The sequence below is a fragment of the Mycetomoellerius zeteki genome, unplaced genomic scaffold (assembly GCF_001594055.1).
Source record: "Mycetomoellerius zeteki isolate Tzet28-1 unplaced genomic scaffold, Tzet1.0 scaffold135, whole genome shotgun sequence".
Classification (NCBI taxonomy): domain Eukaryota; kingdom Metazoa; phylum Arthropoda; class Insecta; order Hymenoptera; family Formicidae; genus Mycetomoellerius; species Mycetomoellerius zeteki.
The window spans coordinates 5,392,673-5,420,489 of NW_017256287.1; the positions used below are offsets into that span (position 1 = coordinate 5,392,673).

The 27,817-nt window shown below is 35.6% G+C and overlaps 1 protein-coding gene across 1 annotated transcript in view; it reads left to right on the forward strand.

The window, feature by feature from the left end:
* LOC108731553 (homeobox protein aristaless) overlaps positions 1 to 24,903 on the forward strand; it is a 137,247-nt gene extending 112,344 nt beyond the window's left edge. The window contains exons 3-4 of the mRNA XM_018461917.1: positions 12,261 to 12,306; positions 23,806 to 24,903. Coding sequence (XP_018317419.1) covers positions 12,261 to 12,306; positions 23,806 to 24,378 — 619 coding nt within the window. The 3' untranslated portion in view covers positions 24,379 to 24,903. The remainder of the gene's footprint in view (positions 1 to 12,260; positions 12,307 to 23,805) is intronic.
* The last annotated feature ends 2,914 nt before the right edge of the window (positions 24,904 to 27,817 follow it).

Consider the following 27,817-nt stretch of genomic DNA (forward strand, 5'->3'; position numbering starts at 1 on the left):
TTTCTTCTTAAGAAAACAACCGGTAATTGGCTTGATTGGTTTCTAATAATTCGTCGCCCGTATTAATTTATTCCTTGTCCACTTATACGGGCTTCCTGCCTATGGAAAATTGCTCGACGTTTTCTGCTGTTTCGTAGGATAAATTGATCCCCCGTTTCTTCCGCTATTTCGCCGCGTGGTAGTATTAATTTCGCGCTAATTGGATTTTATGGTCGCTTAGGTTTATTGACTAGCTTGACGAGAAGGAGAGGCAGAGAGAAAGGAAGAGAGAAAGAGAAGAGAGTAAAGTCGTGGAACACGACGCATATTCATTAAGCGTGCCTTTACATATAAGGGCAGACGTGCGATTGGGACCTACCAAAATATATGTATATCGATGAAACCCTGAAGAAGATGCTAGTGCGGCCTTAACTTCCTGGACGTCGCGAATGAAAATTCATTCGCCAATAAAAGACACGTGTTCCCGCACGGCGGACCGTGTACATCGAATTGGATATCGATAAACATTTCTCTTATATTCATCGTTTATTTTTCGATCAGCCGATCGGTCCGAGAGTAGTCGAGCGAGCTCTCTTTTGGGTCCTTCGTGTTTAACTTTTGTAGACATTCTTTCCACTCATAAATGGAATGTTGTTTTTATATTTTCGTATTTTTACTTATTTATTTATAATTTCTTTTTACTATTTCATAAATAAAAATTCATCTTTTTTTGTGTAAATTAATCTCTTGTCTTTTAATTCTCTTTTTTTATTAATTATAATTTTTGTTTCTATTCGTATTTTTATTCGTTTACTTTCAATTTCTGTATTTCTCTATTTTTTCGTTATTACCGAAAGGGCTTCTTGAGACCAATTTTGTTCGCGATACTGACAAAGATTAGACGGAGATAGCCCCGAACAAGCTGTTGACGACAGGACAACTTTTTGTGGAATGCCGTTTCCGAATGCGATAACAGATAAGTACAGGCTTTTTGAGAGCCGCGAATGTAAGGCCCGAGTGGCATTTGCGAGGGAGCGCGCGGATTACCAGATTCGTCCTGTTTATATAGCACTTAAAGCCGGCTTACCACGTAGGCTAGCGAGAGAGCGTGGCCACTTGCCTTTACGGGCTCTTAAGATCTAATTTAGATTGGAGTGTTACGGCTCGGGCCCATACTGCTACCGATGACGGCGACGGACTAATCGTTCGACCGTGAGCGGTCCCGACCAATCCCGATCTGTCCGTGTTGGTTTTAATTTTTTATCCCGACTATAAACTCCAGGAGAGAGAACGAGAACATAAACAGAGAAAGAGAGAGAAACGAAGCGCGGTTGAAGTGATGAAACCTTGTTGTCTTTTCAAATATCCGACTACTTATTTTCTTTCTGGTGAACAACATAGCTAATTAATAACCTCATAAATGTTAACACATATGGCGTGTTTAAACGCGATTACTTCCAACATGATATTCAATCAGTTTTCATACCAATGTCGATGCGATGGACAAAATTTAGTCAGCGCTTCGCCTTGTGCTATTCGATTTTTTTTAAACATCATGTTCTATTTATAATTATGATTAGAAATTGGTATGTTAAAGAAAAGCTAAGTTATTACAGTTTAATTATTTAAACCTATTTTTTGAATTGTCGAGGGATACCTTAGCTAATTATACAACAAAACTCTTTGATGATTTTCCATTTCTTAATTACTCCGACTAGCCGGACGCCATTTCGTCCCTCATTTGCTTCGAAAACCTGACTCGGCGGAATATCGCGCGCGGCCACCCCCGTCGTGCGAGTTCTCAATCTATCCGCCCGGTGGATCCATAAAATTTATCGTCCGTTCGCGTCGCGTTTCGAGGGATCCACCTGTTCAAAGGGCCGCGCGACGCGCTTCTCGGTAAATCATTCCGAAGGATGCCTTTATATCCGCGGGGTGGGCCGGTGGTGAGTTTAATAAGGATGATTGTTTCCAGTGATCCATAGAACGGAACCAGTTCCACGGAGCGGTCTCTTCTTCTGTTCTCCTCTCCCCCTTCTTCTTTCCACCGCGATTCTAGTCCTCCTTTGGTCCCGGTCTCTTCGCTGCGTCCAGGACCCGCAACTCCTCCTGTCATTAATCGACCGACGACGAGTCATGCTCCCGATTAGAAACGCCGCCGACCCGTTATTCGTTTCTCAATAAATAAGATTAGTGCCTTCCGGAGTTAATTAGTGGACGATGTTACCTCGTCCCACGGAAGCGGCATTGGATCTCCGTCACCGTTAAATGACATAAAGTCGATATAAGCCTTCTTTTCATTGTTTTCAGTCGGTCATTGCTTTATTATGAAAGAGTAAATTAATAACACGGTGAGCCACTGATAAAAATTTATACAGGATATTTATATTATATATTAAAAGCCAATAATAAAGAATTTCTTTCTTTTTGTTAAAAAATTCGTAAGTTTCTTTTTTTTTATTTAAAAATAATATTTTGTTATTCCTTTTGGGATAATATATTAATAAAGAGATAAAATTGGTAAAAGAATATATTAAGTAACTACGGATATTGCTTTAATACAAATTTGCTATTTATGATTTATTACATCTTATTTCGAATTTTATGCCTAAATTCTAGGCAGACTCGTAACGCTCGTAACATATTCCTGTAAGATTTGTAAAAATTTTTAAGTGCTTATACCTTTATACAATATTTTTGCAAACAGCTTCTTACTAGCCATTAAATTTGCAAGAAATCGTAGATATTTATGAATAATCGTACGTCTTACCATACATACACATAAAATTAGAATACTAGTCATAAGTTTTTATATACAAGTGTTACGAGAACACATTACGAGTCTTACGATTCTGCTTAGAATTGACCCATTAATTGCTTCATATTTTAATTCTCAGAATGGTATTAAAATAAGATTTACGATATCAAAGTAAGAAGTCTGCGAATCAAAGTATTTCAAAAATATTCTTAAAATATATAGAATTTTTTATTATTGGCTTTTAATGTTTAAAAAATTTCTTTTTTTTACGAAACAATGAACAGAAGAACACGGACTTATGAACTGTGTGCATTCTAAGCATTTTTTTTACTGTCAACGATTCGAGTCTATGCTATCCTGTTTGTTCGGATTCCGTCCGAAGCGACGAAAAAGATTGTTAGACTGTCTCAGGATCGTCCCTCCTCGTTCCTCCTTGAAGACGGGCTCCGTGGTCGAGGAGGACGAAGGGCTTCGTCTCGCGAAGTGCGAAGGAGATCGAAGAGTACAGGTTTACCGGGGTCCATCCCTCATCCGATTGGCGGTAGTGTGGCCAATCAGTAATTGGCTCTCCACGCCGTACGCGTATTAAGCGCGCATTACGCACGCATTACGCAGCCGGCTACCGGCTTCTCTCTTTCGCCTCGCTCCTCACAAAGGTAGCGGTCACGGCAGGTATGCGCGCACGGCCGCGGATCCTGCTCGAGAATAATGCGAGCGGCAAAAGCCGCTTGTCACCCCTCGTCAGTGCGAATTACTTGTCCCGGCCGGCGCGATTCGTTATTAAACATTATCGATACCGCGCATAAGGAGGCGTCTTTCTGGATGACGTATAAGGAAGGCAAGAAGCTTCGGGCGTCGCTTATTATACCGAGGCTCGAATTTCATCGATGAATTTTGTTGTCCTCTCTTTTTTACATTACGTTACAGATAACGATCGTGTATACATAAACCCTGTTTTCGCGATCTTTCAATCGTAGGAATGTGTATTTTATTGAACATCTTGTCATTTTATGTCATCTTGATTATTTAAGTTTAATTTTTTAATCTCTGCAATATTGCATCTCATCCTGTTTTTTTTTTCCTAAGAATGTATATAATTGTTACAAAAAATTTACTTAGCTAATTGTATCTTATACTTTCTTTATATATTTTAGTATTGATAATATATCTTTTACTTATTTTCTTTATCTATCTATCTCTAGTATTAATATGTCGGCGCGTATTTTATTTTATTCGTATAAACTATGTTAGCCACATCTCTAATTACAATGTAAAACTTTTATAATAAATAGTTTTTATAATAAATAATTTATTAAAATGTTGATAGTAACCGACACTAATTAAAAACAAAGACGTGGCTAATTTTTGTTTCATGATATCAATCACATGCTGATATCGTTACAACTTTGTAAGTATAATTAACAAGTCCTTTGTTAGACCTTAAATTATCAGAGAGTATATCGGCTTACGCAAATACAAATTATGTAGAGATAATTACAATATGTGATTTATGTCAAGATAAATAGCAAATTCCAAGACTTGTTTATTCAACGCGACCGTTACTGTGCACATGGATTGTAACGTGTCATACATTTGTTTGTGTGTGTAAATTTTATATATATAAAACTCGACACAAGCGCCTCTTAAAAGTCACACACAGTAAATAAATCGACTATGTGTGTGTGCGCGATTTGCTTTTATTCTCTTTTGAGTGAGAAAATATTCTATAGTTGACAATCTCAGAATAAAAATTATAAAAGACTGCGATCTAATTTAATGACACAAAATGTTTTTACGACCAATAATTTAAAAAAATATTTTTAAAAATACGAGTATTAAAATTAGTGTGACCTAACTTATCAATCAAGTTTAAGCAATTATCAGTATTAATTTCAGAAAATCATTTAATATTTTATTCATCGTGTCACGAAAGATATTTTACGCAAAATTTAAATTGGAAAGAAACGCATCTCCTACGGTGACTAAAAAATATTTCATCATTCAGACCGTTCCGGATGTGCCATGGCAAAACAATTACATCTTGTCATTAATAATACATCTTGTCATTAATAATAACTTAATGACAGCAAAATAATACCCAGTAACTCGCCATTAATCTGGAGAGAAGATAGAAGTAAAGCCCCGGAACTCAACTTGGACCTAACTCCCGGAAAAAAACGTGTATAAGGCCTGCAGGCCGATTGGCGATCACGGGAAACGATTGCTTAGTATATAATGAGAATAATGAAAAAGGAAGAAAAAGGACAATAATGCCGTGGTTTCCTCTCGAATACATTTCTACGAATAGATTAATTGCGTAGCAAATTGTGTCCACAATTATTTATAGTGATTAATAATAATCACATAGATGTGATTATAAAAATATCTTTGGTATTTTTAATTCTTTTGAATTAATCTTGTTATATTCGCGATATAAAATATTTTCTGATAGTTAAATTACCTTTAAAAAAAAAAGACCAAAATAGAACTGCAGGTTTTCATTACCAACTCTGTGTAAAATTCTGCGAATTCAGATTTCTGTAAATTCAATGCTTTCATGCCGCGCGTGTTAAACAATAATAATTGTGATTGCACCACGAGTGAGACAATCACGGCCGCCACGTCGCGGTAACTGGCGGCTGCTCCGACCTCCGGGGTTAATTAGATAATGTAATTGTGCGGTAATTACTCAAATTACTCGCGCGCCAAGCCTCTTGCTCATACCAGCAATGTCATTCACGCACCCGCGCGCATTCTCTGTCTCTCTTGTCTCGTTCGCTCTTTTCCCAGCAATTTGTCTCTTTTCACCATTCGATTCTCGTATTTTCTCGTAACGATAATGTAATCATCTCCGTAATACTCGAGATATGTATTTGAGATGCGAATCGTATACTGTGGTCACCACAGCACGTGGATCGAACGAGAAAGAATCGATTTTAAATTGCATGGAAGCGAGAATTACACAGTAATTTATTGGTACGAGATCGAATTATATAATATTATATAATAATAAAAGAAGAGAATAATTTACTTATGGGTATTAGAAAGCTAATAAAGATAAATAATGCTATAAATTGTATGCAATATATATGTATTACCTTGGACTATAAATGTTTCTTTTTTCAATACTATTAAAAGCAACTTCTCTCTAATATTGCAGAAACAAAAAAAATTTATGGAATATATGTGACTCTTTTTTTAAATAACATTTTAAATAATACGTTTTCCACAAAAGAAAAATAATTAACCTTCGCACGCATTAAACGTGTGATTTCGAGTCGTGATTAATCACTATCATTTCGTCATCGAATTAAATTCCAAGCGCATTAAATCCAAATGTTGACGCAAACGATGCGAATAAATAAGCGCGCAAACACGATTAAACGTAAGTTAAGTAAATTATCTTCCTTCGTCCGTGACTTCTGACGAAGCGCGGTTGCAGCGAAGGACTTCGCGCCGAGGCAGGAGCAAATAAGAACGGCAGGATGCCGCGGCGGGCGTAGCAAAGGAAGAGAAGGTAGAGACAGAGAAAGAAAGAGAAAGGGAGTGAGAAGGAAAACTAGACGAAGAAGATGACGAAGAAACTTGCCTTTAATCCACTTAGCGGCCTCTTTTGATGCCGACCGTGGGTTCGCGCTATACTACCGTGTGGTTGCGAAATGGCAAATCCATTCGCGCCTCGCAGTCCGATTACTATGACTTCGCAATGTTGCGCAGGACAGGACAGGAAGGACTTCCTTTCAGCGACGGCAATCGATTCTGAGAATGTATTTTGTTGCGGATTATTTGCGCGAGGCAATTTGTTCGCCAAATCTGTGAAAGTCGATCTCTCGCTCGAAGCTCGAAAAACTCGCGTAATACATCGCGGAATCGTACAACCGGATACCAAAAGAATCTATGATTATTATCGTGTTGATGCAATTAATCGGCGATTAGTCATGTTCTATTTTTCAACGCGTGTGAACGTAGCGGCTACGTTAATTATAGATCAGGTGTGTTCCGTAATGAGAAAGAAACGTGTTTTCTGTCATATATGTAATGTTTTACGTGTATAATATATAGCAGGATATATTAATTCTTTTTTTTCTGATGTCTTTAGCTACACATATCTACCTTGCATTATGTAAACAGTAATCAATAATACTAATCAATAATAATAATAGATTATAATTTAAATTTATATTTTAATTCTATGATTCTGACAAATATAAGATTAATTTCCCTTCACATGAAAAATGCCGAGACTAATAAGCTCTGAGTTTCAAAATTAAGAATTGAAAATGTACAACGTAAGATCTCGTTAGTTTCATCTAATAAGTGCCTTTTACATTGGTGGAATTTACGGATTAATCACAAAGGAATTTCAGATTGAATACTAGGACATGTAACGGAGACTTTGCTGATCTTTGCACGAGGTTTTCATCATGGTTTCTCATATTTCCCATTAAGTCGCGAATGCGCGACTAATCTTTTGCGTACGTGCCCGTCAGAAGCGACTTTTCCGAAGCTCGCGCATTTCCCATGGCAAGGACACACCGTGGACGAGGGAGTTAGGAGAGGGACACGTAATAATAATGATACGCGAATCGAGGGTAACTGAGAGTCTCGGTGAACGGCGGGTGTAATTAGGGACGCCCGTCTAACCGCGAAATTTCGTGATCTTATTAAATCCAGAAGGACGTTGGCGAGCGCGCCTCGAGAAAGAGAGAGAGAGAGAGAAAAAGGGAAAGGCTAAATTATTATTACTCGCAGGCCCCAAGGTGCCTGAGCCTCGTCCGCCTCTTCGACGGTGTGCGTTTTGTCCGCGCTCGCGCACCCGTGCGTGTAATGCACATATCTATAAAGATTATATCGTGCTCGAGTGGCCAGAAGTGACGCAAAGATTACGAGACAGATAAAACATTTGAATCGTTAGGCGGAACAACGATATAAACCACTTTCCTCATCCTCGAAGGCACAATAGAAGTTATGAAAGCGTCTAATATAAAATCTCCAATTGTTCTATTGTAGTATTTTTTATGATTCTATATTTCCTATTTCACTAGAAAAAGTAAAATTTTATGTCACTTAAAATAGCCATAGAGGAAGTTTCTGTCATCATCAAGTATCTAGTTTGACTAGTAGAATATATGCTGGTCTTGATTTATTCGTATTTGTGAGTCATACAAACAATCAGATGTAACGGGCAGAGAGGGGGGGGGAGAGAGAGAAAGAGAGAGAAATCACGTACTACACGTAATTTTATCGTTCACGGCGTAAGCCTGTTTTTCGTGAGAAGCAGCTGATAGGTGCGCGCTTTCATACTCGGCGTTTCATTGAAAACGAAGCCGAGCCGCCTGGTAGCAGGTACGAATTACCGTCTGCAACTATGTTCACCAGAGTAGTCATTAGCGCACGACAACGGGTAATCAGAGAGTACTGCAGCAGTATACGAACTCGCGTCTTCTAGTTACGTTTCCTCCACAAGTCGGTACGCGGGCCATCAAAAATGATTTGACGACGTGAATACGCTTTGCAATTACCGGTCGATACGCGATATATACGATGAGGATCGTTTTGGATGATTAATCAATGGATAAACGTCGTTCCATTATTTTGGTAATGATTACCTTCATCGAATAAACTTTTGATAAACTCAATTTGGCGAATTAAACTATATCCAATTTTTGAATTATTTCTAATTATTTCTATAGTCATCACTGTTCCTAGACCTCTTACTCAATAGGCCTGTTCTTTTTAGTTGAATTTCTTGTGCACGATTTATCTTTCCTCTTTTTTTCTCCTGCGTGGAAAGAAAAGTAAGAAAGATGAACCGTGCAAAAATTCAGCTAAAAAGAACAGACCAAATATGTCGTTAATTTTACTAACATAATGAAGTTAAATAATTTGTCTTAAGAAAATGTATTAAACTTGACTCAAATTTAGTTTATTATTTATTATTCTATAATGTAAGTACATTTATATATGTTAATATGAATGTTGTTTACCTTAAAACTATAACCACAGAAATAAACTGATTTACATTTTGACGCACATAGAAGCTAAAAATAACAAACTATTATTTAACTCAAGAGATGAATTACTATTATTCCTTTAATATCTAACAGTGTCCAATGAAACTCGTGCTTGACACCAATGATTTAATTTTCTAAAACTTTTTAGATATTAGACTGTATATTTTTATTGTTAGATATACCTATATCTTTATTATCACAAAACGTCTTATTGAAATTTGCGATTTAACAACGGTACAATTAAACTCAATTTGAATACAACAAAAGTAAAGTCCACGATATATATTACTAATTATTAGATATAAATATTTTCTTGTGGTTTTAATAATTATAAAATGACAGTTTTTAAGGTAAAAATATTAATATAAAATTAAAAACGAGATTTAGATTGCGAAAAGATGTTAATTCTCGTTCAATCGGAAGAACGGAAGGATTTCAGCTCGGATGCAACGATCAGATTGGACGAGCATCCGAGCGAACGATGATAAAATTGACGCGACGTGAATCAGACGAATCCGTGGACCATGGCCACAATCTTCGAACTCATCCTGAAATCCCTGTAATTTCGGAAGCTACCGTCTGAAGGTTGAAATGCACCTAAACACGAGATCCAAGACGATCGGACGCAAGAGCTTCTGTGCGCGGCATAATCACCGAGATTTCCTCGCGATTTCGTGGAACATCTGGGCAATTTGCCTGCAAGATGAGAGACGCCCGGCGGGATGTCTCACTGACCGATTCATTCTTTCCCTCTTTTCTTTCTTTTTCTACCCGCCGCCGGATATACTCGATTGCACGATCGCCGCCATTCGGTTCCTTTAACGCAACAACGGCGAAAATCGCTAATATTTCCGGAATGAATGAATTCTCAACGTGCGGGATGAATTATCGACACCCGTCATGATTCACGCCTGCCTCGTAATGATTCCTTCGCGCCTTCAGGTTGCCTCGTTCTCAGTTGAAAAAAAATTGAGAATGCGTTCGCATAATTTCCGGTGAAATCATGCAAGCGGCGATTTATATGGGTTATTATCTTTACTGGAAACATCCTGCGAGAGCAATCGCCTAACCAACATAAATCAACCAAAAGGAATTTAATTATCAAAGTCGATGACTATTAATTTCCTCTGTTTCCTTGAACGTAGTTGTACTATTTTTCTTACAATCTAATCTACACTCTTAACGAATGTATTATAATTATGGGGTACATTTGTGACATACGCATTATTTTGAGCAAAAACAGAATCTTCGTCATTTTAGTACATACTCACGTACAGCGTAACGCTTCGTAATTCCTAACGTATAACTATGTACTCGTGACAAGTAGATATATTATCATGATTTTAGATTATAGGTTGTAGCATCCATAAATAATATTTTCTAAACACAGAAAAATACTTACTGTATGCAAATAATAACTTCGAAATACTTGTACTCAAGTATTTCAAAAGTTCATAAGATAAATGTACCAGTTAGTGGACATGAATGAACCAATTGTTAGATTAAGTGATAAAACATTTCATATTGAATTTTTAATGATATGTACAATTCTAACTAAATTCGTTATTAAATTTTTATAAACAATCAATTTATCTAGAGTAGTACATATTATTAAAAGGTTAATATTTAAAATTTTGTACCACTTTATCCAACAAATTGAGTCATGTTCACTAACTAGACATTTACCTTATATCCGCAAATCTATCATAAGTTCATCACAAACATCTTTATTCAAGATATATTCTGAGTTCTAGTGAGTTTAATACTTCACACACTCAAGATCATTATTATTAAATTAAAATAAATTCGATTTGCTTGTTATATAAAGTCGCTTCTTCACAAACAATTTTTATAATCATTTTCAAAAGAAAATAAACTCTTGTTTTGAGAACATAATAATGAGTTTTTCTAAAATTTGTAATGAGTAATATTTTAACGTTATTAAGAAAACATCCTTTGGTAAAAATAACCATTCTAATTAAAAGAAAGTATTTTGAGTAATTTACTGTTCTCAACAATAGAATAATATTTTTCTGTGTGTTTCTCTCTTAATCAGTAGCCTCCGGCATCTGTGCGGTTCGGATTTCTAGACAACAGGGCAAGGGGAGACAATTTTATGCGAAGCAAGCGCCGTATGCGCTTGCAAAAAAAGTGTCATGTATTATACCTACGTGAGACGCAGACTATTCGTGTTATATGCGCCCGCGAGCGAAGGATGCGAAATTCAATCGAGCGGAAAGGAAACGACTGGTACAGCGTATGACATGATCGACGTTATGTAAAATATCACGAGCTAATAATTATTCGTCATTACCGCTGCGTTGGACCGGTCAATTAGTTACGGATAATCGTATTCGTAATACGCCGTTGGGGAGCGCAGTCACCTATATAAAATGAGATTCTATCTGCTTACCGGAGCCAACACGACGCGGTCGCCACGGATTCTGATCGTCTCGTAATAGATATTAATAGCTCTCGTCACAACGGCTCGTGCAAGTAGCAATCGAACGGAAAATCACACATAATGCCGCGAGATACATAATGCAATTAATCCCCATCGTGCATCGTTATGTCGGCTAATCTGCTTCGGATGCAAAACTAATTAAGATAATGAACGCGTGTTTTTACGGGACAGACTGGCTATTTCGTACAACGGTTTCTGCGATTTTCTCACGGATATGATACGAGGTCATATTGTGTGTGTAACCGCTATTCCTCAACACTATTAAAAAACAACTAAATGATTTTTTTGTTGAATTACGTTCCTAAGTAATAAATCGCGTACTCAAGGGAGATAATAATTATAGTTGTAATTATATGTATTTACTTCGTTAACTGCCCAAACGTTTAGATATGCATTTGATTACGTAAGATAAGAAAAAAAGAGTAACAAAAGGATGTGTCATTCATTAAAATATTGTGAAGTTTAACTTCTTGAGAGCGTATACGCAATAATAATTCAGTACAAAGTAACTAGACTATTATTTAGAAATAATAACGACAATAAAACAATTATACAATTAAAGATAATTTTATGCAAAGTTATTATCTCCAAGAAAATTAACGATGTCCATCTAATACAATAATAAATAACATAATAAGAACTTTTTTAAGATTGAACGTGAATAAGTTTAAGTCGAGTTGTTACATCCATCGATTATGATGAAAGATTGCGATGATTCTTCAATAAAATAATTAATAATTGTTATATTATAATTATTAAAGAGATAATGCATACGTATATATCATATTATGTACGTATATCGTGTACGTATATATCATATTCAGAAAATCATTAAAATTGGCAAATATTATAATTTTATTACCGCTTAGTATTGTTCGGGACTCGTTGGATAATAATTTCTGAACTGACGAAGCTCACACTCCGTTAACTCGAGTTTATCGCAATAACAGAATCGGATAACTCGCACGCGCAAATAGGCCCGCGGCTACGTGCGGCCTTGGTTCCTTTTTCTTGTGTTAATGATTACCTTCCTTTTTGTTTTTAGGGAGGAGCTCGCCATGAAGATCGGCCTGACGGAGGCACGGATACAGGTCAGTGGAATCTCTTAACGTTGTTTTGCGTAAAACGAATATTAAATAAGGTGGCATAGATAAATTATAGATTCATTTCTGATACAGTTATTAAATGCGCGTAGTAAAATTTATCTTTCAATATATGTAAAATATAAAAGTGAGACACTCTTTAAAATGCATGACGTAAGAATCTATTTCATACAGTCTTAGGAATAATTAAAAAAGGTAATTAAAAATAAAAGCGAATTATAAGTTTATTCAAATTTAAAAAATGGTAAGATCTATTAAATCGTACATTTAAATGAACGGATAAATAAATGCCTGATGCTATTTAAATGAAAATAATAGCGTGTCAAATTAAAATTGATTAGTTATCTCTAATTATATATATATTGACATATTATGGCATAACTTCGAAATCATTTGAATAATAAGCAGCTGTGCGCGTCAAAGTTTGTCTGTTTGGAAAAATGAGGCAATAATTGGCGGTAATAATGTGGTTAGGCGTCTTCTTTGGCGCGAATGTGAAAATATCGCACGTCTCTTACGCAACAACAATTATCCCGTATCCTCTGACATTTCGTTTGGATAATAATTTTGAAGCCCGCGAGCGCGCGCGAAGAATTACTTAAGAATTATTTAAGTTCTCCACACGGTCACGTATCCCCACCTGTAATTTGCCTACCCGTATGGCGAAATGCGATATCCTTCGAGCAACATATACAAGTCACTGATCACGAGTCTTTAATTATTTGCTCAACCCTTTTCAAAATGCCCGTTATTACTAAAAAATTATTGGACATGCGATTGTCTATTGGTACATTTAAACGATTACTGTTCATTGTTACTGTGAAAGATTTCTGATCTTGAATTTAATTGCCCATTGGAATATTTATAAAACATTTACGTCACGGAAAACATCATGTCATATGTATATATAGATAACTATATTTATAGCAAAAAAGATAATTTGATGTTATTATGCCTTGTATCAATAATCTAATTTTAAACATTGACGTCAGTAAATATAAAGTATCTATAATTAGCATAATTATTCATTAATTATTCAATTTAGAAAAAAGAGAACTCATCAGCATCAATGTTATTGCATGAAATGAATTACGATAAGTATCTATCAGTAGTGTATACTTCATACCGAATACAAGAAATTATCTTCTTGATACTTGACATTATTGTATTCAAATAATATTGTAAATTGATTATTAAAGACATTCGCAATTAATCAACGCTAGAAACGCGGATATCATCCGCTATTAAACTTTAATGTTCTTTTACGTTTGAACGGTAATCATGCGATCCGAATACATTTGAATATTTAAATACTTAACATCAAATTATTGATCACTTCTTATCCATTTTTATTACATCTGATTAATGCTTCGTCCTACAAGACATTTTAATTTTAATTTTATTTTTTTTTGCATCGTATAATTATTGTCATATGAAAACTCGAAAGCTGCATAAAAAGATAAAACATTGCAATAAACATCACACAGGATCGCGATCAATGTATATAAATAAATTTATATTATAATATTTTATACGAGTTTATGATGTAATCTTTCAAAATAATTAGAAAATTAATGTGAATTTCACAACTCTTCCTTAATAAATTGATCATATAATAATAGCTTGTTAGTCAGATTGAAATATATTATACGTTACTATTTGAAATACTATAAATTGCATACAATACGCAGAGCTCATTTCACAATCTTCGAAGAAATATCATCCGGAAATCAACATTAGATAAAAAGTCTGACTGCGTCAATTGGAATTCTAGTTGAAGATTGACAAATCAGAATTTTCTGGTTGAATCTATTATAATTCTAGTTGAAATAATCAAAATTCTAATTGATACAATCAGAATTTTCTGGTTCATTCTTTTTCAACCAGAAATTTTTCTCTGTCCGTGTAGTATTCAATAAAATGTATTTAACAAATTAATTTAACATAAAATGTTTAAATCTATCAAGTAATCTACAATTTCGATATCATGCTAGACATTCATTAGTGATAATATCAAATTTGATTTATGCATTCAATTTTTCTATTTTTCGTAGATATAACTTGCATGATATTACATGTTTATTCAAAAGGGATACACGTTTTCTGCGTGACGACGATGACTTCTTACCGAGGAGAGCGTGTCTCTATGCCATCGTTGCGTGAACAGCTGGCTAATTTGCTCAATTAGTTTAATTTATTCTCGGTACTTACTTACTCTTTTTTCTTTCCTCCCCCCTACCGCCTTAAGCCCACGCGTATTTTTCTCTCGCTTCGTCCTTTGATTCTCCATCCCTTGCTAGCTCCGGGCACGCATACTCGCGCGCCCCTATGCGATCTTCTTGTGATTTCCCCCGCACCGCGAGAGTACAATGCCTTTAACGTTAACCCAGCACTTTTCATTATACTTGCAAATCCGTCACCGTCCACCACAAATCGCCGATTTACTGACGGCCAGGAATTATTCGCGATGATGCGCACGCAATGAGAACCACTGCTCCGTCCAAGGAATGACACGCCTGCCGTAATTCCGCGCGGTGTCGTTAATAATTTTCAGGAATCTCTGAACCCCTGTACAGAGAGACCTTGCGCCATTCTCGCTCGACCGCGACGAGATGACCGGCTCCGCGAAGCTGCATCCCTTTTCAATCGCGATAGGTGTCAATTGCCCTCGCGGTCGTAATAGAACAGAATTATACGTTGGTTTACAAAAACGTTTCGAGGAATTAGACGCACTTATTCAATCGCGGTGTCTTTAACCCTTTAGCACGTAGCTGCCTTATAAGACATATAATATTGAATAATTTTGAAATCAATATTAAATATTCACATTTCAAATTCATTTTTTGTTAATTATTTCCGTTCCAAATTTTAAAATGACAAGAATTTATTATGTCTTTATATTTCACTTGATGAAATCACTGGGAAAAGTCTGGTTATATTAATTGCAATTCTAGTTGAAATTGGACAAATCCGAATTTTCTGGTCGAATCTATTATAATTCCAGTTGAGGGAATTACCAAAATTTTAATTAATCAGAACCTTCCGGTTCGTTCATTTTCAACCACAAACTTTTCAGTGTGATATTAAATAATTGCATAATTAAATTTTTTCGTGTTTTTGTTGAAGGATAATAATACCGATAAATTCGTTAAATAATTTATTGACGGACATTATAAACCCATTTATAAACTGTATGAGGAACGATTTAAGCGAACGCTACAAATTTCTCTCGCCTTAACGCGCGAAAATTAGATTGTTGGGCGATTCAGTCGCCGCTTGTCCATCAGCCGTCATTAATATGCATGACAAATACAACGTCGTGGAGAATGAGGTGCGATTTTTTTCGATGCTCGAAACTTCGCCCGTACGCATCAACGTACAAAAATTAGGATACATGACCTATCATCGGCGATCATTAATAATTCATGAAACATGCAGTATCGTTTGAGGATAAAATGCCTTCTCGCAGAGACTTTAAAGACATTGATTCGTATTTATAAGGTGCACTATGTAGTGTAAAACGTACCATAACATTAAATAAAAATAAGTAATAAATAAAAACTGCGAAAAATATTGAATCCAGAATCAGAACCGATAAGGAGAGAGGAATTCTAATGGCTTAATTAATTATTTAATATCAGCTAGGCAAACATGTAATAGAAACAATTTAAAAACTACTAAAGTACTACTCGTAAAAGTCGACATACTTTAATTATATAAAAGCATAAATTAGATTAAAGAATAATATCTAACCGGATAGTTGCGGATTACCGCTAACTTAATCACGTTGCGGATTCACCAGAAATAGAAATGTGCTGCGCCGTGTTTTATCAGCATTTTAACGAAGCTTGCTAATCTAAAATAAAACCTGCTTCATGTATTTTTTATCGTGAATCGAACGTTTGTTATTAGATTTAAAAAATGCTTCGTTTCACGTTCATTAAAAAATCAAATGTTCATTTGTGTAGGTGGAAATATATTTCTGCAACACGTCCATCTGAGAGAAACGCTAATTCTCGAGCAAATAAATTTTCAACTTTCAATTTGACTATCAATCGAACGTACGAGTTTTGTGCACAACTCAATGAATAATGAATCGTTCCTTCCCGCAGGCTCGTTTGCCGACGAAACCTGTCGTTCGCATGAATAACAGATTGCTATTAGGCAAAGTGATTATCAGTTGTTGCAACGTCGGCTATTAATTATTTTTACGATCTCCCCGAGTGTGACGAGATAATCGACAAGTCTCGCGAACTTCTGCTACGAGCGAGAAAATACTTGCGCGAGCAAAACTGGAATTACGGATAAAAATATCACGCGTTTCGCTCGACATCTGTCTTTTGAGATGTATCACGCGAGATGTCACACTTCTCCGAATCGATTTCGCGGTAAATTCGGTGACCAACAAACGAAGGAAATAAACCTGTTTGTCACGTATGTTTATATTCGCAAGCTAATTCTTTTTTACCTTTGAATCTTTTCTTTTGTCTCCCTTTTCTCTTTTTTTTCCGTCGAAATTGTTGAAAATTTTGGAAATAATATATGAATTTCGTATGTTATATATAATATTAAACCTATTTTACATATATATATATTTATTAAGATTTTAGATGGAAATATTTGAATTCGAAATAAAACAAATTTGCTTTAAAATTTGCTATACAATAAATCAAGATCATGTTTGCTCTTTTATATATCTGCATAGATTAAATAATAACCGAACATCAAAATTGCGTTATTAACCCATTGTACAATTATTGTACAACTATCGGCAATATTATGTGATGAAATAATTACTGGATGTCACATTACTTGGTTTTTTTATTTATCTGATATACTTTCAGTTTTTAACTTGAATTTTCATATATTACGGGGGAATATTCTTTCATTTATAGGGACATATGATATATTTTCACAGATCCGCGTAATTTCATATTGAACTAAAAGATAATTAATTGGTACTCACCGATGCGAAGCGCAGCAGCGGAGTTGTAACGCAATTATGTTGTAGATATTGTAAAATAAAAATACCAATAGTCCAATTATAATAACGATTAAAATAATTAATATATCAAAAAGTAATTATTGCATTTTTTCGGCTTTTTCAAAACATTTAATAAAATAATGATATAATTCCTGAACAAATACAATAATATATAATATATAATATACAAATTACCTCACAGTTGCTCCGCTGTCGCCCGATGCCTCCTAGGCCTCCTCCTCTCAAATTTTTTCGTTGCGAACACACTCAAAATCACTCACTCGCGAAAACGGTTGTATACGATACTTTGCAAGGTATTCCTCCACGCGACGTGCAATATCTAAAATAATAGTAAGAAATGAACAACGTATCACGACTTCTCCTTACTTGAATCATTAGAGACAATGACCCATGTGTCATTATACAAATTAACAACGTATAAATTTCAACCAATTTTAAAATCAAAACCGCGAAAAATCCAAAGCACGATGTGAGATGTATGTACAGTCATCATCTAAAAGGTTGCAACACTTTTTTCCGGTAGTTTCGGAATGAAACCTGTTCACGATTGGTTCTCTTATTAGATCTAACCATTTCAGTTCAATCGCTCTACGAGTAAGACTGAATTCCTTCGAAATCCATCGAAAAAAAGTGTTGCAACCTTTTAGTTAACAGGTGTATCGACTCGATTTGAAGTATTATTAAAGAACGCCCGTTCCGGAAAGTCGGGATTTCCAGATTCAAATCTTGGTTGAAGTAATATTTTTTGTAATACATTATTTACAGATTTTTATGATGCTTATTAAAATCATTATTGAAATTGGCGATCAATATAATTTGAGATATTAATATTTCAGCTTTAGTTTGCAATTGTGTTTCAAATTCGACAAACCGAATCGTGGCGTAGATTATAAAACTAAAAATTGTATTTACAAAAATTTATTATACATATTAAACACAAACTGTAAAATTCACTTTGACCGAAAATAAAATTTCTCTCAATTTATTCTCATTGGTTTAATTTCAACTATAATTATTATTAAAGAAATAATCACTTGTCCATATTACAACAGAATTTTACGATATTTTGTAATTCCTGCGCCCATCAATTCGATTCTAGCGTCACATTTAAACAATAATAAAATATCTATCTTTTATCATCTTTCTGCAAAATGATTATCTCTATGAATGATCATTTTAATCATATAGAAGTTAATTGATTACGCGGATGATCGATCAAGGGATACGAGACGTGGAGACCGATTTGCGTCGCTACCTGCTCGTTCAAGCGACTGCGTACGAATGATAACGCGGCGACCTTTTGAGTAAACAGCGCGCCGTAACGGCAAGGTCACGTGCCAGTTCCGAATTGTCCCTCGAAATATACACCGAGAAAAAAAGATTAAAAAATTTACTTGTGAGAAATATATTTATTTCAAAGTGTGTGAATATTTAAAAGGATCGGGCAAGTGAGAGTAGCTCCGCAGTAATTTTTTGTATAATCTTTTTTACAAATATGTTTATATATTTCTTGTAATGCTTACATAGAGTTCAAACATTTTAGCTCACTTCGAGCCATATATGTATTTATTTCATTGAAATAAATCTTTATTTAAATACGGCGAAATAAAATTTTATTCCTAGCAAATAAGTAATCTATTTTATTTTTTTACAATTAATGAGATATATTTTATAGAAATGTATATACATATTTTGTCATCATAATCAAATTTCGAAACAAACTCCGTCTAAATTCTTCAATTAAATCGTGATTACAAATCTAACATAACGAGTACTTAAAAAAAATTTGTAGAATCTATTTATTAAATCTCTCGTATCATGTCTCAAGATCATTTTCAGTTGAGTTCTTCAATAGATACGCGATTATAAGGGCGATTATAAGTCTGAAAGGATTCGATTCATCCAAGAAAAAAGTATCTATATACACGTATTGAACGCGCGGGAAAAACTTCTTCATCAGTAAGAGAGAGAGAAAGAGAAGAAAAGATTGAAGTGGAGAAACAGGAGAAATGAACGTACTCGGCGTTCTTGTAATTAATGCGGCACGATTAAGCACGAAACGAGTAGGTTCCGGCGGCGATGTGGTTACGTTTTGTTTTAAAAGCGGAGAGTCGAAGATGTTTAGCGCCCTGCTGGGGGCAATCCTGTTCGCTGTGGGGGGTCCTGGCACCCGCGACCCCCCTTCCTCACTCAACCCTAACGATGCCAGGAGTCTCTAATCTCCCGTGTGTCTAGGCGATTCCGAAGCGGGCGGCGGTACACGCGGAACGCGTACATTTGGCTTGGAAGCCTCCACCTCGAACAACAAAAATCGAAATATAAATATGGGGATTGTAATCGATTATTGCGCAATCGTAAATCTCGCGTTTTAACCGCTCGTATAGATCGCCCCTTGGCAGAATGATTGATTTAAATGATATTGTTGGGAACACACTACGTCTAGTTCGAATCATTAAAATCGAGATATTAATTGCACACACACACGCACATAATATAATTAGATATAATGCAATTATAATGAAATTGTTTTCTAAAATAAAAATAAGTCTTAATATTTTGGAAGAAAGAAGATAACTATATTTTATTTTGATCAGGGTTTTTCAACTAATATACCGCAAAGAGTCTCTCCAAGTGTATAGCAAAAATTTTTTAAAACGTAAAAATAAATGGAAAAATTTAGAAATAAGTAAAAAAAAACAAGTGAAACACAAAGTCAAAAATATTTTAAAAAATTATGAAAATTATCTAAATTGTGCTTACTTTCATTTTAATTAAAGCGGTATCTTCTCATTGCAATAAAATTATACTTTTAAAATGATGAAATAAGAAATAGGAATTTTAGAACTTTATTTTTTATTTCTAAATGTCGCATTAGCAATATCTGATAAAAAATCTATGCTGAGGGTTACATCTTGAGTAAGACTCATTATTTAATGTGCTGCGAAATGAAAAAAATTGAAAAACGCTGTATTACACTAATATGCCGCAGTTAACTTTTAGATATTAATACATATGAACATGAAAGACAAAATTACTGAACGAAAACAAGGTTCTAAAATCTAACAAATCTAACAAATATATATCTAACAAAACCAATATCTTAGATAATACTATTTTTATTTTATTTATTTATTGCGCCTACTATTTCTCTTTCGAGCGAAAATCGATCATGTAAGCGATCTCAGATCCGAATATCAGATAGAATAGAATCACAGATAGAGCAAACCGATCGAAATCATCTTTTTGACAGCGAGCTACCAGGATAGGATCCACAGATCTCACGGAACGCGTTCGCAATCGCCGCCGCCGCGTCATCAGTGAGCCAATGATCGGGCCGAATCGCAAAGTCATCCAGGCATATGTCTATCCTCGTCTGCACGATGACGAAGCCGCACCATGACGAACCGTATTGGGAGTGTCTACATCACTCGGCGGTACTTTTGATTCCTAAATCCGTGATGCTGGAGCAGATCCGAGAGCCGGAGTCGCGGCAATGTGGAACGCGCAGTCGTACTATTCGACATGAGAGTATTACACATCGACGGAAAACAAGACGAATTTCTCTTCGTATGTGGGAAAAAACAAGTAAGCCGTGTAAGGTCTCCTCTGTTACGTGACCTTAGCCGACGAAGAGAATGAAAAGGAGAAACGTCATTTTCTAATATCTGCGGCCACATTCCTTCAACGCGACGTGCCATTCGATTCTTTGATATGAAAGAATAAATTAGAAAATCGAAAAAGATGATGAATATAAAAGTAAAATATAAATATTAAACAAAGTATCTTTTAAGACCGTAATGTAAATACACAACAAATAGAAAATAAAGGCCCTAAACTGTCAAGCTGGATCTTTAATGCTTGAATAATTCCGAATGAGAGAATTTATATACTTATATCGAATCTTGCAAACTACGCGCAGAATTTAATTTTCAGTCTTGAAACGCAATTCTAACAGAATTAGAGTAGTAATATCACAATTTAAATTGGCATAATATTTTTCACAATAAAATTATTTAGTTTTAATATGCTTATTTGTCAATTTAATTTGTGATATTACTAGTCTAGTTCTGTTAGAATTACGTTTCAAAACTGAAAATTGAGATATAGAAATTCATGTAGAAAAATGATCAGTTTAATAAAAAAAAAGGTCTAATGTAATAACAATATTAATTATTTCATCTTATATCCTAATTTGTGTGTATGTCTTTACGAATAATTAATGTTACAAAGAAATTTATTCGATTTATTTCGAAATCAAAAGGCGAATAGTTACATCAAAAGATATGTATCGAATAGTTTTATAAGAATGAAATCATGCAATGAATTGAAATTCAATCCAGAGTTGAAATGGCAGTCGGAGAGCGAGGAAACTTTGCAGAAGATGGAGAACTGTTCGCGCGATTACCTGACGAGAATTTTCGCTGGAAGTATCTTGAGAGTCGCGCTTCTGAAGCGGTAACATGAAATCTCCCTCACCGGAAACGATAAAAGACCCGGATAGTTTTCAGGATAAATGGCCGCTTCTCGAAAAGTTCTATTCGAACACTCGACGTAACGAGCCACGCTCGGAATTCGCGGTCGTTATTTACCGCGGAAACAATGGATATACAAAAATCCGGAATCGCAGCAGGTGCTCGCGCGCGGAGAGATTGGATAAGTTGAATTGTTGTTGTCCTAAGCCATTCGTCATTGCGATCAGTCACGAGACACGTCTACGCTTTCTTTTTCTTTCTCTTATGCGACCTGATATTAAAACGAAATCGGCGATACGTTATTTGCGTTCGGTCGGGACGCGCACGGCATAAAATCGACCCAACAACCAGAGATAGGACGGTAGAGGCATGAAAAAGTGACGGAAAAAGGGAAAAGAGAAAAGAGACACGGATTGACGAAGGATGAGAAGGAACGAACTTCCGCTGAACTGATTAGAGCTCCGGGTCTTTTCGAAGAAGCCTTGCGTTGGAATGGAATGGAATGTGCTGAAACCTGGTGAACGCACATCACGAACGGCGATTCGCATTGGTTGTCCAATTTCTTATTTACAAGTATTAGAATTCAATCTCCTTGGATTTAACGTTGACATCAAATTTCGACTTGTTCGCAGAGCATTTAAGTCACAAAATAGAGCAAAGCATTTTAATTAATAGTAAAAATAAGTAATGATAATATTTTACATTTGTCACAACTAAAACCAGCAAAATGTGTGAAAAAATATTTAAGATTTTAATTAATTAAAAATTTAAATATTTAAAAACTTTTTAAATTCTCTGAAAAAAGGAAAAACTAAAATTTCATATCAAATAATCATGCACGATAATTAGTATATTCTTATACTTATTTCCGCATTTATATTATTTTTAATAATATATTTACAAGAATTTTCTAGCTTCATGATTACCGTACAAATAGTACAGCAATTATTCAACTGCAACATTCAATACTTAATTGCTGTACTATTTGTACAGTGAAGCTAGAAAATTCTTATATTATCACAGTAATATTAATAATATAGTTTTCATATGTTTGTATTACATCCTCGCCTAATAATAATACTTACTCCTAATAATACTTTATTTATAAATTATGTACATTGCGAATTTGACACGCAGTGATACCGATTCCGAGTATCTCGAGTTGCCAGAAACGAAAAGTGGGCCAAGGAATCGCTAACCTAACGGTTTTACGACAGCCGATATTTTGTTAATTTTCGAGGAGAAACGTAAAATTCAGGTAGAGAAACAGACGAAAGAAGAGAGAGAGAGAGAGAGAGAGAGAGAGAGAGAGAGAGAGAGAGAGAGAGAGGTAGAAGAAACGCGAACGGGCAGAGATCTCTGCCTCGCAGCAGTATTCGATTTCCTTGGAGCATCGACAGTAATGATACGCTGTTCTCTACTTTCCTGAAAAAGAAGAGAATACGTCACTGTAACCGGAATTCGAACTCTCACGGATCAACAACTTCTAAGGAAGAAAGTACCTATAGAATACCTTTCTGACCCGGAATCGAATGAACGACTTTCTTGAAACTTTTAAATGGGATCTAAATCTTTACTTCTGTCATCTGTTCGTTGCAATAATTACAAAAGCAACCAAGATTATAACGTTTAAAACTCATAATAAGAAGCCATTTTATAAATATATTATCAAATATAAATAATATTAAATATATAACATAAATGTTAAATTATTCTTAGAAAAAGCAAAAATGGAAACTAACGTAGTATTAAATTTCTTTTGTTATCCAAAAAAATTCGGTAAGAAAATTGCAGAATTTTTCGACTGGTCCGCGTCCATAAACACTCAGCTGATCACTTTATAGTACTACTGTTATTATTTGAAATATCGACTGCGTTGAGGTTGCGTAATGCGAAGGATTCCGAAGGACGCAAAAAGAATCCTTCCGGGCTCTACTGTTATCGCGGTTTAAGAGCCTTCCACGAACGACACAGCGCCTAATCAGACCGCTCGTTCATCATGTGTTTCAGGTCTGGTTCCAGAACCGGCGGGCCAAGTGGCGTAAACAGGAGAAGGTCGGGCCCCAGGCACATCCCTACACACCGTACCCACCACCGTCGGCGGTCGTGGCGCCGACCTTGCCGAACCCCTTCGCCCACCTGGTCAACTTCCCCCACAGGAAGCCTTTCGACGCCTTTCGCTATCCGCCGTTGGGTCATGGCCCGGTCCTCCCCGGTAGTTACGCTGCTCATCCCTATCATCGGGCCCCGCCACCGCTGCTGTCTCCCGGCATGCCCCTGCCGTACGCATCCCCCTTTCAGAATTTGCTAGCGAACATATCGGCGGCGCGGCCGAAGTTGGTGCGTGGTTCGCCACCCCCGCCCCCGCCACCTGCCTCCGCGATAGCTCTGTCGCATTCCCCAGTGGCACCCCCACCCCCACCACCACCAACAGCCACCTCGCCGCAGAGCTCACCTACAGGTAGCGTGGGATTACCGGACATTGACAGGAGGACCAACAGCATCGCCTCGTTGAGACTTAAAGCCCGCGAGTACGAGATGCATCTGGAGATGTTACGTAAGAACGGCGATCTCATAAGTTGAAACGCTGCTGATCGAATGTGGCAGACAACGAGCGCGAGTCTGTCCTGAATCGATTCGATAGTCATGGATCGATAAATTGGATAGACATTCTTCCGCACGGAGAATGTCAGCAGGTTGAGTCAAGTGAATGAACTCATGAAATTCTTAAACATTTAAATCAGTGTTTGCCCAACGTGACGTATCTCAACCAAATATCAAAATACTTAATCGAATGCTGCAACAAATAGCGATTGTGATGTTTAACTACTTATGGCGATTTTAGATTGTGTAACGTCGCATTGGTCAGACTATGATTCGAGTATTGTTGATCGATCCATTGATAATCGTGACGAACTTAGGAAAATGTGTGATCGAGTTTCGTGGTAAACTGTATGTAGCAAGTGCTAGTACGTTTGTTGAGCAGGTCAGATTCTGTATCTGAAAAGATGGAATGTGAAAGGCATGTGATAAGTTCCATTTTCCATCAAATAATCTATCATCAAATTCGTAATGATTTCAATATGTTTACTTTCTGTATGTTTTGCACGGCAAAAAATATCTCAAGAAAATTGATAGTGTATATGATTGAACAAAATTCTCAAGAGAATACAATTCAATTAGAATAATTTGAAATTTATAAAAGGTGGAAAAAAACGCTTTAGACTGTCCTCTTTTTAAAATTGACATTCAGAAGTTATTAATAAAAAAATTTATTGCGATGCAATTTTTTCAATCTTCTTGTTTATCACTTATTGTTATCCATGACATCATTCTACGATATGAAACAAAAAGGAACGCGGAATGGTGTGAACGAAAGCAAGGAAGAGTGAAATTACCGTTACTCATGTACACCGCACTGTATATATAGTTTACAGTATTCCGTATGCGAGGGAATTAATAGAATTGCGCAAATCGAGGGACTTGCTCGCGCAAGTATATCGCGTGATACATCGTTTGAATCTGTTTCGCAAGCATCGAGAGGTATTCTTAATTAATTCACATAGTCGGTAATCACATCAGCTTCTATTAAGACTAATATCATACATGTTGTACGATGAACAGGCGCATTAGCATTTTGATGCGGAAAGAAATTTTTCTTTTATGAACTATTCGATCGATTTATTGTAGAACATGTGAGATATTAGTCTGACGTAACGCTATTAAATATGCGTGAAATAGATATTAATCCTAGCAGAATCAGTTCGAAATAGTCGGCGGAGATTGCGTTAAAATTATTCTTTTTGTCAAATGATGTAATAAATGTTAAATCAACAATAAACAAATATATGAATACAATTTGTATGTGGTATCTAATGATTATTAATAGGTTCAATTTATAGAGTTATATAAAATTTCTCGGTTTAATATTAAATTTGAAGTATATATAGACAAAAAATAAAAGTTTTGAAACTTATTTCCCAAAAAAATTCTCATTTTAAAAAGAATTGATTTATAAATAACTACTTAATAAATTTTTAAAGTAAATATCTCTAAAACTTTTAGAATGAATTGTCACTCTAAAGAATGAAATCTCACTCTTAAAGATTGAAAATTGAGTCATTTTTTTCAAGACTGGCTTAATTTTCACTATTTAAAGTGAGATTCCACTCCAAAGAATTTTGAAAGTACATATATACATAATACATTTTTCCATATATAATTATCTAAACATTTTGCGATTGATTTTTTTTATCTTGAATCTGCTAGGATTAATTAAAAGTCGCGTAAAGCGTTTCTCTTTTTACTAGAGAACGATGATAGGAACTATTCCAAAGTGAACCTTATCTAAAGATCGAAAAGTGTCCGTCCATTTGGAGGTTATTCGGCATCGCGACGGAAAGTCGGAACTTTAGACTATTAATTAAAATTTGAAAGAGAAAAAAAGCGATCTTGTGAAACATATAAGGAATATCTTTGTCCCGCTAGATATCCGCTCCTTCCCGTCGCAATCGCAATAAAACCTCACATAGCGTTCATGAATGATCGCGTGAAACCCAAGACCGTATAGTTTTATTTACTTTTACAAGACACGTTATGTATATGTTTAGACAAAAGAAAAGTAAGAAAGAAGAGAGAGATACTATTTATATATATATATATTATATAAATCTATATACTTTATTTACAATCGAGATATTCTACGCTATTGCTATAGATTTTACGATTGTATAAGCATATTTAGCGCGTAAGCCATCTGTAAATAATTATAACGATCTGCGTGTCATTTTTAACAATACCTTGCAATCACCCGTCCTGTTTGCATAATATACGACACGCATACGTAACCGTACCGGCTACTTTTTGCTGGCATTTTCACTTCAAATTTCCTCGTTGAGGATTCATCTGATTGTGAGATCCTTGGAACGTTATCGATCTCGTAATTCGAGCAACAAACGTAACAGTTGTCAGACCTGACAACTGGAAAAAAGATGCTATAAGAAAATGAGTTCAGCCACGTCTTTCCATCTTTTACGATAATAGAATTATAATCAGGGTCGAAATCGAGATCGAAAATCTGTATTCCCTATTTCTCAAATTGAACCAGCCACGTGTATTGTACTTAATCTTAATATTACCTCCTTATCCTTTCTTTACAATGAATAAATGATTACAATAAAAGAAAACGCATTTTTTTTTTATTAAATGAACCTTTTATTACCAAAAATCGAAATTTAATAAGCTTAAGTTTTTACCTATTTAGCGACAGTTTCTTTATGATTTTTATTTAATTTAGTGACAACCTCTTTATGATTGCATTTGAATCATTAGCAAATATAAAAGAAAATTTAAATTAAATATTAGGCTGCGGTCCACTTGACGCTACAAACGCTTCGAAGCATTCTTTGATTAATCAATTCGTAAAATTTTTTATTCTGATTGGTCGCTCAAACGCTTCGAAGCGTTTGTAGCGTCAAGTGGACCGCAGCCATAATATTCTTCTGAAACAATTGTTTTATTGCTACAATCAATATTAAAATTATTTATGTGCACCTCTATAGTTTCAAATATCCAAAAAATACACGGGTTTAATTTCGAGTGCAGCCATCATGCCGCAAGGAGATGCGCGTCGGATAGCGATATTAATTTACGGGCTCGTCAGCTTCCCGAAAAATACCCCATTAACTCGCACATACATTAAATGCTCCTTCTCTCTCGAAAGGCTGCACTCGGGGAGTTCCCCGGGATTGACTTACGACGAGTAATTCGCGGCCAGACACGCCCGACCGACGAGTTATTTAAATATTTTACAGTTTAATGGAGTCCTGAGCCATTAACGGGCGTCAGCTAATTAGTAACGTATCCCGACGTGTAACAACGGGCGAAAGTGCTTTCAGGAAGGTCCGCTAACGATCGGTCGATAAATCGAACATTCTGCAGCCGACAAATCGGCTCGTCGATCGGGCCTGACGTGCAGCAACAATTTAAAACGTTTTTAGGTCTTCTAAGATAAAAGTACACG